This window comes from Scophthalmus maximus, chromosome 8 (genome assembly GCF_022379125.1).
Source record: "Scophthalmus maximus strain ysfricsl-2021 chromosome 8, ASM2237912v1, whole genome shotgun sequence".
Lineage (NCBI taxonomy): Eukaryota > Metazoa > Chordata > Actinopteri > Pleuronectiformes > Scophthalmidae > Scophthalmus > Scophthalmus maximus.
Window position 1 is genome coordinate 23662859 of NC_061522.1, and position 14246 is coordinate 23677104.

General features: G+C 44.3%; 3 protein-coding genes across 6 annotated transcripts in view; 1 reads left to right on the forward strand and 2 right to left on the reverse strand.

Moving 5' to 3' along the window:
* The window catches only part of cabp2a (calcium binding protein 2a), a 26061-nt gene extending 17841 nt beyond the window's left edge, over window positions 1-8220 (reverse strand). For 3 of the 4 annotated variants that reach the window (XM_035637053.2, XM_035637051.2, XM_035637050.2), the window contains exons 1-2: window positions 7942-8220; window positions 3848-4030 (exon numbers count right to left, since the gene is read on the reverse strand). In XM_035637053.2, the coding sequence (XP_035492946.2) occupies window positions 3848-4030; window positions 7942-8220 (462 nt within the window). Of the gene's footprint in view, window positions 1-3847; window positions 4031-4544; window positions 4816-7941 lie in introns of those variants that run through there. The other variant, XM_035637052.2, reaches the window with a different exon arrangement.
* vwa11 (von Willebrand factor A domain containing 11) overlaps window positions 7022-14246 on the forward strand; it is a 26407-nt gene continuing 19182 nt past the window's right edge. The window contains exon 1 of the mRNA XM_035637024.2: window positions 7022-7270. The gene's annotated coding sequence lies outside the window, so the exon portion shown is untranslated. The remainder of the gene's footprint in view (window positions 7271-14246) is intronic.
* Window positions 7531-14246, reverse strand: part of LOC118312448 (prostaglandin D2 receptor 2) — an 8543-nt gene continuing 1827 nt past the window's right edge. The window contains exon 3 of the mRNA XM_035637043.2: window positions 7531-12375. Within this exon, the coding sequence (XP_035492936.1) occupies window positions 10989-12368 (1380 nt within the window). The 5' untranslated portion in view covers window positions 12369-12375 and the 3' untranslated portion in view covers window positions 7531-10988. The remainder of the gene's footprint in view (window positions 12376-14246) is intronic.

The following is a 14246-nucleotide window of genomic DNA, read 5'->3' on the forward strand; positions in this document are numbered from 1 at the left end:
CTTATCAGCAAATATCACAGGTTCAGGCAGGCTGGGTGAAAGAGTGACAAAGCAGCATTCCAACTGAGTTATAGATAATTAACAGTGCATCTTGCTGTCGCCATCTCTCTCTGAGTAACGCATCATGCTGGTTGGGCAGTTTGGATTGGCAGGCCCAAACCGGCCCAATTGTGGCCTGCAGGGCTGCCGCAATGTTGGGAAAAGAATTGGCTTGAAAAAAAATCAGTTGCGGACATTTTTCCCATGTCTATTGTAGCCAGAGCCTGTTAAAAGACAAAAACAAATTCTCTGTTTCGGGCAGCCCACTTCATGTGTGAACGGCCCATGTGTTAAAAAAAATCCCTCGAAAAACCAGCCAATCATAGACTGGGGCTAGGGAGCAATTCAGATTGGCTGTTTACATCCAGGCTTGAAGCAGCTTGTTTTTTTTGGTGCATTTTTAATGAGGCTGTGCCACCTCGATCGAGCGTCCAGGCAGAGTTGCGAGCGCACACTAGATGTCGAGAGCGCAGAGACACAGTGCGCGAGCGTGCGGGTGCTTGTGAACACACAGATCAGAGATTGAGCGAGCGTGTAGGCAGAGTTGAGGACAATTTTTTCTTTGGTCAGATTCATATCTTCTGCTCGAGAGTCCCACTGTGTGCTCAGAAGAGTCTGACTGCGCGCTCACCAATGTGGCACAATGATTGCGCCATAAGTGGCTACCATGCTTTCTGTCACCGCTCTCTACCGCCATCTATGGCCGCCAACTGTCACTACACGATCATCAGACCCTGGTCTGCTCGCAGTGTGAAAGTGGCCAATTGCCGATTAAACGCGGGTCGACCCGATTGAGAATCTTAGTTACAATATAAAAAGTATGATATGAAACAATGTAAGCTCAGAAGTTTTGGTTTTTTGGGGGGGGGATCTCAAGTAATGCTGTTTGGCTTTGTGTTTGCAAAAAATGGAACGGGTGAACCAGGTTTAAACCAACCAACCAGGCCGTGGGTTCTCTCCGGGTTCTCCCGCTTCTCCCACAGTCCGGAGATAGCTGGTTGGGGAGACTCTAAATACACCATAGGTGTGAATGTGAGTGTGAATTGCTGTTTGTCTCTGTATGTTGGCCGTTTGATGGGCTGGTGACCTGTCCAAGGTGTAGCCCACCTCTCGCCAAATGTCAGCTGGGATCGGCATTATAGATGATGGCTATTATGCTTTTTCTGTTTTTCCCTTTCCTTTGGTATGTTGTACAGTTTTTTGTGTATGTAAAAGGTCTTCAAGGTTCCGCAGTAAAGGGAGCTCCTCTCCCTGACAGAAAACACTGCCCCTGAGGCTCCTGAAACGCCTCATCAGCAGTCTGGCCGATGCTTCCGACATAAATGATAAGGTAATGAAGGCCAACGATTAACAGGTAAAATCAAAAGCGACACTTTTACTTGAGAGGTTTTTATGTTACACGGCCACGTGGCGTTGCATCAGTTCAGGCTCTACCATGTCTTGCCATCTGCCATTACCTCACTTAGAAAGAGAATACCGTCTAACTCTTCATAAAACTCTTTTAAACAAGGTAAGAATTTGAAAAATGTTTTAGTTTTTTGGAGGAACATGTTTTCATGCACATTTATGGTTCGAAGCAGCCACACAATAATGCAGTTAACCTGCAGCGTAACATCATTGTTATTGGCCCCCTCACCCCAAATATGAGCACACGCACGGACATACACAACCGCTCCAGACAATCGCAAAGCAGACAATTGCTTTATCATTAATAGGCATAGAACAAACAAAAGCACAACTCATTTTGGCCTGCACAGTGTGAAGGAATGCACGGCACCCGATGACACAATCACTTCATTCATTCAGGCCTTGGGCAACTTATCGCAAATTACCATTTCCCAGCAAGCCTTCATTTCTCCATAACCTTTCAGACAGGACTCTCCTCCCACTCTGATTGAATATGATTGTATGATTCGAACACGGTAGGCTCCAGAGTATCCGTGCAAGATCCAGCAGACTGTGCAATAGTTTCTTCCACCAAACTACCAGAACTCTGAACACTCTGCGAATGCTGACCCCCATCCCAGCCCATCTCCAACACCATGCGATGACATACATGCACACATACAAATGCACCAGCACCTTAAATGTGTACCGTCCACTCAGAACGCATAAATCCATCAGCACTTTCTTTTAGCGTGGAATTAGCACGTTTTTATCAATCAGCGCTTTTTATTTAACGCTGCTCTATGTTTTTGGCATGATTGGCACAGCTAAAGGATGCATGTGCTTAGTGCCGGGGGAACTCGCCGAGGAAGCGATATGCGGTAAGCCTACAGTACTACTCATTTTTTTTAAATTATCCACCTGTCATGGGCCCCTGTAAGCCTCTGGGTCCCAGTGCGCACCGTTGATACTTACGTCATTGTAGTTAACTAAAGATATACTCGTAGCTTCAAAAGAATACTAATACCTCTTTTGATATGCTTATGGTTGTGTTGTACATTGGAACAGATAAAATATGTTGAATACAACTTTAATTCCTGTGTTTTTAGAAACTGCTCCAACTTGTTTGCTTATTTCTAAAAGGATAAAGAGTTTGATTAGTCCAGCTGAAAGTGAAAACTCTTTGCTCCAGTGTGAATCACCAACCGAAACTGCATGAAGCCGCATGTGGTGATGGAGACACCTTGTGAATACATCAGTGACAGTTGCTGTTGTGAAATCGTGAAATATACACACGTCTAAAACCGGACATTTCTGCCGAAATGCAGCCACAATCTCAAGCCTTACTCAAGTTTCCGTCAGGTTGCTGCATGCCAACCAGCACCACAGATCAAGTCAATATAAGACACACACTCTGACATTTTACACAGCTTCACACTGCGCACAAACAGCCACCATGTAGTCAGAACATTAGAAGACATTTTGAGGCATATGCAAAGACCATACTACTGATTCAAACCCACTTGAAATACTGACTTTGCATCCAGACTTATAGTCTTTGTGTGTGTGGGGGGGGGGACGACTGCGTCTGAACCATCTGTTTCTTGCTGATTTGCATTTTGAGCACGCTCAGTATGCTCCGAGAGACAACAACTATGTACATTAAGCTTGAATGTCCTACAGGAGGTCATAGATCAGGGTTTAAAGTCAGTCTGTGAGGCTGAGGCTCTGTTGATCTGCTCAGAGCGATGTCCGGTTCGTTAGCCATCGCCAGTTTATCAGTCTGGGTCTTGAAGTCCCACAGGGTCTTAGCTCGGTCATTCTCGACCACCTTTGGTGAGGTATCTTACATTTTGACCCTGGGACATTGAGCCTATTCTCTGCGTGAGATGTTCCCGTCCACCGTGCCAGCCACTTGGTTATGGTGTTACATGGAAAGCGTTATGTGCCGGACTGTCTCAGGGCTGTCTTTGCACAGCCTGCACCTGGGGTCTTTTCTGATATGGTAGACCCAGGCCTCTACTGATCTTGTACTCAGAGCCTGCTCTTGTGCGGCCACGATTAGCGCCTCTGTGCTGTCTTTGAGACCAGCCTTGTCCAGCCATTGGTAGGATTTCTCGATGTCAGCCACTTCTTCTCTCTGTTGGTCTCGTCCTTCAGTGGTGGTTCCTCCTCATCGGGTTTCTGCTGTCTGAGGTGTTCACCTAGCTGGTCGTTGCTTGGGGTCATCTCCCTGATTGTGGCTCTGAAGCTCACTCTAGTCCTCGGCCTATCAGTGGCTTCTATCTGTGTGTGTACTCTGGTGTGTGTTTGTGTGTGTCTCAACCCAGCACATACTAACAATGCCACATAGCCACAAGCATGCCTTATTTAGAAGAGCACAAAGACACATGGGCTGTAATGCCCCTGTTCAGTATCCTACCTGCCCAAAGACTGAGTCGACGATGGGTCGCAGCTTCCTCCTGTCTCCTTCTTGCAGCCAGAGGTCTTCAGGGTTTCCCACTGGGGAGGACAGACTCAGGGTCTTGGCCTTTTGCTTCGGAGGCCTCTTTATACTGGCTGAACTCCATCGCCTGAATGACTCGATCTTCTTCTTGATGGAGCCCTGGAGAACGCAGGACGAACATGACGCATAAAATAAAGGTAAAAGAAAGAGAACTGAGTGATAGATGGTTTTTCATGGAGCAGATTTTATGAATGAACGGGTAAATGGATGAACGGAACTGAATTAACTGAAATGTGTTGAAATCACTTCACACTCGAACGCACAATTCCACTGTAGGTCAAATAGCACAACTTTTATATTTGATATAATATATCGTACAAGGTACCAACTCGGGAAGGATCCTGCATTACAGAAACCGTAAAAGTTGACAGTCTCAGAAAAAAAGATTGTAATTGGCGAAAAATTGTGATGATACTTTCTGGCACAGATAGTCTTCCTCTAAAGTGACACTGTGTTAAAATAAATGAAAATGAAACAATAATTTGGTTTGAAAGTATGTCCCGGTCAGATGACCAACCACGAGTTACAGAACGCCATGTTGAGTTTGTAAATGGCACCGCGGACGGATTCAACACATTTCAGAGTCCAATTTTTTGCGGATACATCTACTGACCTTCTTCACTAACTTCCCCTCTGGCACCTCCATGGACGATACACTTTTCATGTCAGTCATCTTTGCAGCCCAGCTTGCGTGCACGTCCAGTCTCTCTCTCTCTCTCTCTCCTGTCACGCTCTTTGTCCACTCCTCCTCTTTATCTGTCCCACGAGCATCTGACACCGCTTGATAATCTGAAGCATATCTCCCAGTGTTGTTGCTCCTCCTTCTCTCATCCAACTCTCTCCATCTCTTTCATCCCTCCTACTGTCGCTTTATCCATCAGTCACTGTTTTCTGGGCTTGTTACCATCTCTTCTGCTCCACAGAAAAACATAACTCAAATAATAATTGTGTAAGTTCTGCACACACAGTATCTCTGAATCCAGAGCTGCAGGATCTAAATCCGACACTATTATTATTATTATTATTATGATTATTATTCTTGGGGCCCGGTCTTGGGCATGGGCGTGTCTAAATAACTCAACAAAGCCGCTTACCACATGCTTTACATGTGATGAAATCTGGTAGGCACGTGTATCACAGGTGATACACACGATTTTAGTGTGCAAATTTGGACATTTTCGCACGCATACTTTAACAAACTCTTCAAGACTTCATTATTATTATTATTATTATTATTATTATTATTATTATTATTATTATCATTATTATTATTATTATTATTAACAATGTATTTGCATCTTTAAGTGTCAGTATTATTATTGTCATTATAAGAATAACTAACAGAGCGTAAAGGGGCAGCAAGCGATTCTTAAGCAATACGCGAACTTTTCCTCGCGGTCCGTTCAGTGCGCCCCCCCCTCCCCCCAAAAATCGGTGTTTTCGGCTACTCCCTGCATGGCTCTGGAAAATGGAAAACCCCCCAAAAGTGATGCAGACCGCGCCACACAACACTGCGAGTGCATTTTGCAAACATCCCTCGTCGACACCTTAAGCGACGTGCTGGCGGGTTTGGGCCTCGGGGTCAGCGCGTCGGTCTCCCATACCCGAGGTCGCGGGACAATCACAAAGAGAGAGACGAGCTTTCTCTGACGATCGCTTACTGCCCCGTTATACAACTCTTCTCTCTCTCTCTCTCTCTCTCTTCTCTCCCCCTCTTTCTGCCCACCTCTCCTCTCTCCCCCCATTGCTCTCCTCTCATCCCCAACCGGTCGCGGCAGATGTTCCTCCTACGACTGAGTCCGGTTCTGCGAGAGACTTCTCCCTGTTAAAAAAGCGAGTGGTTGTTTTTTCTCCACGGTCGCCGATGTGCTTGCTCACTGTTGGGAACGGTTGTTTTTTTTCTGTAATATTGTCAGGTCTCTCTCACTATGTAAAGTTCCTTGAGATGATGTATGGTAGGATTCAAAAGTTGAATTGAATTGAATTGACTTGAACAGTGTCTTTTTTGAGCCTGACACAATTTTCTGTCCATGTATGTGACATCTCTGGTAATCCTGTGTTTATTCTCTCTCTCTCTCTCTCTCTCTCTCTCTCTCTCTCTCTCTCTATGATCACATCTGCTCTGATGCTGATGTAGGCTTGTCCTCAATCCTCTGCATTTTGTAGTGTTTCCCATTGTTTATTACATTCACCATATGGCCCTGTGCCGTGCATTGTACAAACACACACACACACACACACTTCATATACTTCCCGCACATACACAGTATGCACCATGGTGCATACTGCTCCTGCATGGGGCCAAGGACAACCCATCTTTTTTTCTTTTTTTTTCCGAAATGTATCAGTAAAATAAGCAGCACAGGAAGGTAAAGTGAAGACTTGTGTGTGTCCTGCCAAACAAGAGCCAGCATGTAGGTTTAAAGAATGTGATGTGTGAGATGGGGTCTGTGTGCCAAGGTAAAAGTCACATATTAACCCCGACAGCAGAATCCAAGAAGGAGGTGTGAAAGACTCCATAAACCGCAATCAGTTTTTCTTTAACAGCCACATTTCACATTCTCATTTCTCTCTATCATTTACTTCTTTGTAACGCTGGATCCCGCAGCATCCTACTCACCAACCGAGTATGACAGGTAGCTGATCATGTTGGCCAGTGTTGATTATGGACAACGATAACAGAGGGAAAAATGAAACCACTTTTACCCGCATCCTGGCCCCTTTCATTAATTGTTTGCTATTAAAAATGCTCAATCAGGTGCCTCAGTAATCTCTCACTGCATACACATTCTTTACTAAAGGTGTGCGTCACCCCAATCAAACGTTTAGCTCACTCTGTGTGTGTGTGTGTGTGTGTGTGTGTGTGTGCCCTTCAAGCTTCAACCCTCAAATTATTTCATAAGTCAAGCGGAAGTCACATATTCCACTGTGATACTGTGGTATGTATCTGATATTGCTCCTACATGTTGTTTTTGCTTCAGTTCATGCCCACACTGTGGCCCACAGGCCCACCCAAATTGATATTTCTAGCTACGCTACTGGTTCGCTTCCTCTCGAGAACCAACCACATTCACTCCCCCTTCCTTTAAAACCGAGCCATGGTGAGAAGTTCCCACACGGCCGCGTGTGCTGTAACAAGGTGGTATTGCCTGCAATAACAAACCTGCTCTCAGGTATTTCGATGTGAAAGAAAACCAATAACCAGTTGAAGGAACCGTCAGCTCCGGAGAATACCCTCGACCACTTCTGCAATCTGACAGCAAACGGCATCTTTGCTGTCGGAAATTCTTCACAAAGCTGAAGCCAAAACAAATCCTGGTCCTACCTGGCAGCCCAAGGGTGAGTATAACACTGACATTCACAGCCACTTGATTTATGACTTTATCAAGCTTTGATGAGTGATCTCGCAGCAGTGCACTTAACGTGAAGACAGCTATTCCCTTCACACACACGCGTCTGACACGTTTTAACGAAATCAAAAATGTTAAGCAAATTCTCATTTCATATGAAAACCGCTTTATTTCAAGGAAAACTTTGGATTCTGGGACCTATTGGACTTTCAGTCACAGATCAAATTAAGAAAATACTTGCATATGTCATAAACACGAGAAAAAAACGTTTATTAGACACTTCATATATATATTACATTATAAATTGACATTAAAATTACATCATGAATGTACATTATAATGATATTTACACAGTTGCAAGTACATACCCTGCAATATTCAACAGTCTTGGCCGAGGGGCCGTGTGCATGTGCATGTGCGTGTGTTTGTGTGTGTGTGAGATCATTACAAAATATGCTCCTGGAAACAGCTCCTGTCGTGGGAACTAGCACAGTGCTCTGGCAGGTATTTAAAGGTCTGTCTGCCCGTTGACACATCTTGTCAGTGTCACTGTGCAAGACGCAGCCACAGAACTTAGCAGGTGCGCAGCTCAAATCAAGGCCGCGTTTGGGAGATGGGTGTGGTCCGTAGAGGTCCGACCCATGTGAACTGAGTACTCACATCATAAAATCCACACTGTGGTTCAGGAGGTGGAGTCGGTCGCCCATCAACACGAAGGTCTGCCGGTTCCATCCCAGCATCCCCCAGTCTGAATGCCGATGTGTCCTTGGGCAAGACGCTAAAACCCTTAAATTGCCTCTGGCAGCTCTTCCGGCAGTGTATGAATGTGATACGCGCAGTGGCAGTTGCGACATGCAAGCGCTTGGAGACTGAATTTGGGCCTGGGCGACATTTGGCAACGCATCCCATATGTACCATATAACTCTTGTAAGTTCGCATCGAGGTGGATTCGATCTCACCGCAGCAAAAGAGCCACTCCCGCTACTTTGTGTGCTGGTGTCCGTCATGTGTTGAAAGAAATTATTTCAGCATCCAGGAAACATTTTCATTTGGGTAGTAGTAGTCGAAAACAAATAGATTATTTACAAAGGCTTCAATTATTACCACTTGTGTTATACTCTTTCTGTGGCTCAGTCAGTCAAATTCTGCATAGGGCCCCATATATTCTAGGGCCGGCTCTGGGCTCAGTGTTAGAAATTGTGTGTTTTGACAGTGTTGCCTGAGTTAGATCGTCACAGAATATGTTTGTCATAATGTGACACCAGCACATGAAGTGGTGGGCGTAGCTCATGGTGATTATCAGATATGTTCAGTTTTGCTGTGGTGAGGTCGAATCCAGCTCAATGCAATCTTCCAAGAGTTAGATTTTCTTAAATGTATTTTTTCTTGTAGGTGGCTGTGAATAAATGCTCACTTTTTTGGAATCATATTTGCCGCAGTACATATGAGACGCGACATGGAAGCTGCCAGTGACATGTTTGCGAATGAGTGCCGAATTTCAACATACACGTTTACTGTTTTTTTAAACGCAAGTTTAAGTACAGTTTTTTTTCTCTTTTTTTTTTTTGTGATACTCTGCCGCTGTAACGATTACATTTCCGGGCATGGGATGAATAATGTTCTATCTTATCTTATCTTATCTCACATTTGAAGTTCACAACAGTCTACAAGCGCTTGCCCTTTGCAAAAAATATTTACCTTCATACAATGCAACTTTTTGGCTATAAAACAATGTGTGTTCGTCTTCTTTGTACAGTATATGTGTATGCATGGGTCAATATTTTAGTACATGGTGATTTGTGACTCAACTTAAATTCTCCATGAGCATCTGTCAGCTGTGAGCGCTGCAGCGGTGCATTAAACCCCTTTAAGGCAATACTTACCACCGAACTGCCCCACAGCCCTTCATATAATCTCTCTGGCTCTGTCGTTTTCTGCGTCTTCTGTTGTCAGTGGTCTCACTGTTGCTAACCCCCTGGATGCTCTAACCCCCTCCATGCACTGAACCACTCTGGGACTGTGCGATAATGACTGTGGTTACAGCACAACTACACAATAAGATGGGGCCGTATCTAATTGTGTAGACGTGTTGTACCTTATTGTCTCTCCAGGGATATTAATACCTTCTTTCGATCCTACTTTTGACACAGAAAAGAAAACTGAAACACCCTTTCGCAACATGTTGAATACAGCATGGGAGTGGCTCAGCACATTTCATCAACAGTAACAAAAAGCAAGTCCAATTTGATGACTGTGCACCCAAATTTGAACCGTGACAATAGTTTTCACAAAGCCATCAAACTGCAGACTAGACATGGAATGTGCATTTGCCAAATTCCTAGCAGGCATAGTAAAACTGTAAATATATATATTTTTATATAAAGAGCTGATGAATGATTGGTTATTATTGGCCACAACAGCAACAACAACAACAACAACTGACAAATCAACCTTTTGAGCGACAGCTGACCCACTGCCAGCTGGATACAAATTTTGACACAGTCGCTTAAAAGATTCCATCAAAACATTTTTTCACCGTAGACTTGTTCTGCAATCCACATGTTTTGGACATAAAACCTTCAGTTAATGTATGTTGCATGTCATCTTCTTCTTTAGTCCCTACTTCCTTCTTTTGTTCGGCATTTGCTGTGCAGCAAAAAAAGACGCAATGCAGATAGAAATGTACCAATCGAAATGGGGGGGGGGTTAATCCGCTGGAAGTGAAAGGTTGCGAGAAAATTGGAACTTTGTATGTCAATCTGACCCGTTTAGGTTCTGGTTTAATCCTGCTCTCTCTTTATATTCTGAATCTTCATTCTCTGATATTCTCTCCAAATTACAACTACCTCGCGTGGTAATCCCACATTGCTGTGGCCTATATTACACCTCAGCCTGTGCGTGTGTGCGTGTGTCCAATTGTGTGTGATGGAACCAGACAACTGTGGTGGCGGCGGCGACAATGAGATAGTCAATCAAAATGGATATCAGACATGATCAAATCCAATCACTCAGAAAGGTGGTCAGACATTCAGCTGTTCAGATTTAAAGGGCTTCTGGATTACAGGACCTGAAAAGCATAATCCTACCATATAATTTCACGTCGGATCATGCTGTCGGTGCTATACTGCTCTCTAGTGGGCAAATTTTGCATAGCACGAGTACCCAGTCTCCAGCAGTGATCCCATTGTAAATAAGCACCGTGCACTTGTGTCCCCTTGTCACAATTTGCATAGGATTTTCCTTTTCGCACAATGTTTCATTTGAATCCATTTTAGTTGCCTAAAGAGGGAAAACTATTTATAAGGTAATTCACATTAAAAAGAAGAAAGATCAGAAAAAAAAAAGTTATTCTAAACATAATCTAATGCAGCAGAAATGTTTTTGTTGTCTCCCTTTATTCATCTTCACACTCTGGGAGGTGAATTTATTTAACCTTTGACTCCTGAATGTTTGTACCAGGGCAGATTTCCGGGCACTAGTTTTTAAAGACATTTCATAACAACCAAATCGTCGACCTCATGGTGGCCCCAGTAGGATCCATCCTCTCTGCAAAACAAATGTCTGTACTAAACTGCGCCGGCCCCAGCTTTTATGCAATACGTCCCGATATGACCTATTTAATTAAGCCTACATGTACACTAAGGCATATGAGGCCCATTTTCAAAATTCCACTAACTTAAACATAAACCAAAAAGACCAGTTATACATCACCTATGCTCAATGTCAATTTTTGAATCTGGTCCTGTATTCTCCACGTGAAGGTCTTCAAGACTTTCAGTGGCCAAGGGCAGAGGGAAAGGGGGAAGTGCAGTGTCCGGTGATCTACGGGGAGAAGTGGGCCCGTTTGATGACCCTGGTGCTGCAGGGCTCACATCTCGACTGCTTTTCCGCCTGATATGAGCTCTGATACCCTTTCCTTGGACCATTAGAAACCCACCTTCTTCTTCGACCAGGCCGTCAAACACGGCTCCCAGACTTTGTTTTATCCTCACACAGAAGTTTGGGCAGCTGAAGACGTACAGGATGGGGTTCAACACCGGGTTCAAGAATGCAATGGTTGTAGCTAGGGGAAGTCCCACCTCCACCAATTTGAGATTGTCCCTGTGGTAGTGGGCTGTCAACTCTATAATGCAGAAGATGTGATAGGGAGCCCAACACAATGCAAATGCCGTGATAACAAAGGTCACCATTTTGATGAAGCTCTGGGACAGCCGGCCCTGGTTGGATTGATTAGAGGTGGTGGGGGTCATGGTGGTTGGTGTCAAGGTTAAAGGTGGAGGCTTGAGAAAGATTGGAGTTGTTTTTCTTCCTGTTGCCCTGTCTGTGTTTGGCACGACCAGTGCATCAGTTAGTCCAGCGGAGCTCTGTTTCCTCCTCCTGCTCCTGTTCCTCAGGATGAGACCTATTTGCACGTAGCTGCCTGCAATCACCACCAAGGGGAACAGGAATGCGAGCAGTAGCTTTGAGATGGCTGTTGCAGCTTGCCTCACCTCGCAATCTCTCTCCGCAGTGATTTGAGAGGATAAAATCAAAGCGAAATTATGATAGCACAAATTCCCCCCATTCTGTCTCTTGGTAACTGAGCGGAACATGGCGTAAGGTACTGTATTCACTGCAGCCCATAGCCAACCCAGTGCACACACCTTCCACGCTCCTGCCACCGACCGATGGTTCTGGCTCCACACTGGCTTGACCACCAGTAGTAAGCGGTCCAGTGAAATGGCTGCCAGCAGGAAGGCCGACACAAACATGTTCAAGAAGAAGATAGAAGCCTGGGTCTTGCAGAGTGCATTTCCAAGTTCCCAGCTGTGGGAGTGGTAAAGGTAAGAGGTGAAGAAGGGGAGCATCAGGGTGGCTAGGAAGTCAGACAGGGCCAGGTTGAGCACCCAGACGGAGGCAACGGTGCGTTGGTGGAGGCGGAAGCCAACCACCCAGAGGACCAGAAGGTTCTCCAAAATCCCCAGGCAGGAAACCAGGCCATGGATGCCAACCACCACATAATTGGCCTGTTTGTTGTTGTTGAGGCTGTTCGCCCGCATCTCCTGCAGTAGGGGGCAGAAGAGCCCCCCGCTGGTCGCATTTGACATTGGTGCTCTGAAACAAAAAAAAAAAGAATGAAAGGAGACACATTAATGGAGAAGCGATCAGAATCGGAGGTGCTGGTGCTCACAAGCCCCTCCTTGCGTTGTATGTGTTATCTCCTGCAGTAGCTTATGATGGTGCTGATATGACCAGCACCATTATTAGAAGAAGAAGCTTACTATAATCACATACGCACAACAATCAGCGTCGTTTAACTATGAAGATTTTTTTGACTATGCCAAGACCTGCTCTGACCCGTTGCATAATGTAACCCTAGCACAACAGTTCCCGAGTAACACACGCACCGGGTATTTTTCATTGGGAGCGGTTTCACACACCAGCGGGAAGGTATCGACTTTCAATTGACACAACACTGTTGAAAGACTATATTATGTGCGTGCAGTTGTTCTTGATGTTATTTTCTGGAAAACTAGATGGAGCACTCGTGCTTTTGCTAAAACACGTCAAAGCCTATTGCTGTGGTCCAACCACATACCAACTCTTGAGCAACTACACATACTTGAGCAATGCAGTCTTGGAATACCTGGCTCTGATGTCAACTTGCTGTTGTGCTGTTAATGTTTTAACTACAGTGAGTTTCCATCAATTTTGTCAGGGATTTATATCTAGTCTTTGTCTAGTGTCCTGTGTCAAATGTCCTTGTTAGTTTTTATCAGACTTAGTCAACTTTATTTAGCTTTAGTTAACTGTAACTCTAGGCCTAGTCTTATCTTTATTTTATCTGAAAGTGGGCCCAAATATCACCCAATGAAAATAAAATGGTAATATATTGATGATAAAGTATCTAAAGTGCATTTTAGTATCGTCTTTTACTCATCAACAGTATTAAAGGTGACGTGCTCATATTCAGGTTCATACTTTTAATTTGTGTCACCACTTGAAAAGGTTTACATGCTCTAATGTTCAGAAAAGGCATCAGTGTTCTCACACTGTGACATCACAGTGGGAGACAGATCTGAACCAGTTGTTCAGAGCCAGGCTGCAGGGTTTAACCAGCCCACATTTATGTGCACAAACACTGAAAAATAGATTTTTGCATAATATGTCACCTTATAATGTTATATAGTCCAAATGTTTCATGACACCGTTGTCTCATCATCATTATCTCTTCTTAGTAACGACAATACGTAACAACAGTAGCACTGCAGTACAATTTTTTGGGAGTCAAAGACGTGAAGGTAGCCCATAGGCCATATTCAAGATGCTGACATTTAACCTCTTTGTATGATTCTGATAGCAGTGATATAGGGAGTATAACATTTACACAATGACTTTTTTTAAATTAGCAGCTGTGTCTGTGAGACTGTCCTCTTGTCTTTGAGTTGTCTGTTCAAGTAGCTTATTACAAGCCACAGTTACGTTGTATTGTTAGGGAACCTCTAGTGCCTGCAGTAATTATGAGATAAGCAAAGAAGGAAGATAGGTGATGTACTATATAGAGTGACAAGGTTGGTGTTAGGTGGAGGTTGGGCTGAATGGAGGGGTCGACAGACACTGCACTTTAACACAGGTAACCGCTGACAGTTTCAACTGTGAAACCAAAACTGTTATAAGAATAATAGGGCATCAACTAATCCCTCTGAATGAAATATATGAATTGATGATGAACCATGAATTTTTTTACGTACATCGTGACTATTTCGCACCCTCAACCTTCTCTTTAACGTCGGGAGGGTTGTGGCTCAGGAGATAGAGAGGGTCGTCCACTAACGTCATCCCTGCCCACATCCCTTACCTACATGTTTGTTTGGGTAGGGGGATATGTCGGTGTTTCCTTACAATACCATGTCAGCAGTGCTGACGTAAGCTCACACCAGCCTAATGTGGATGATTTCTTTGTTTCAAATGACCTATGCAGAACT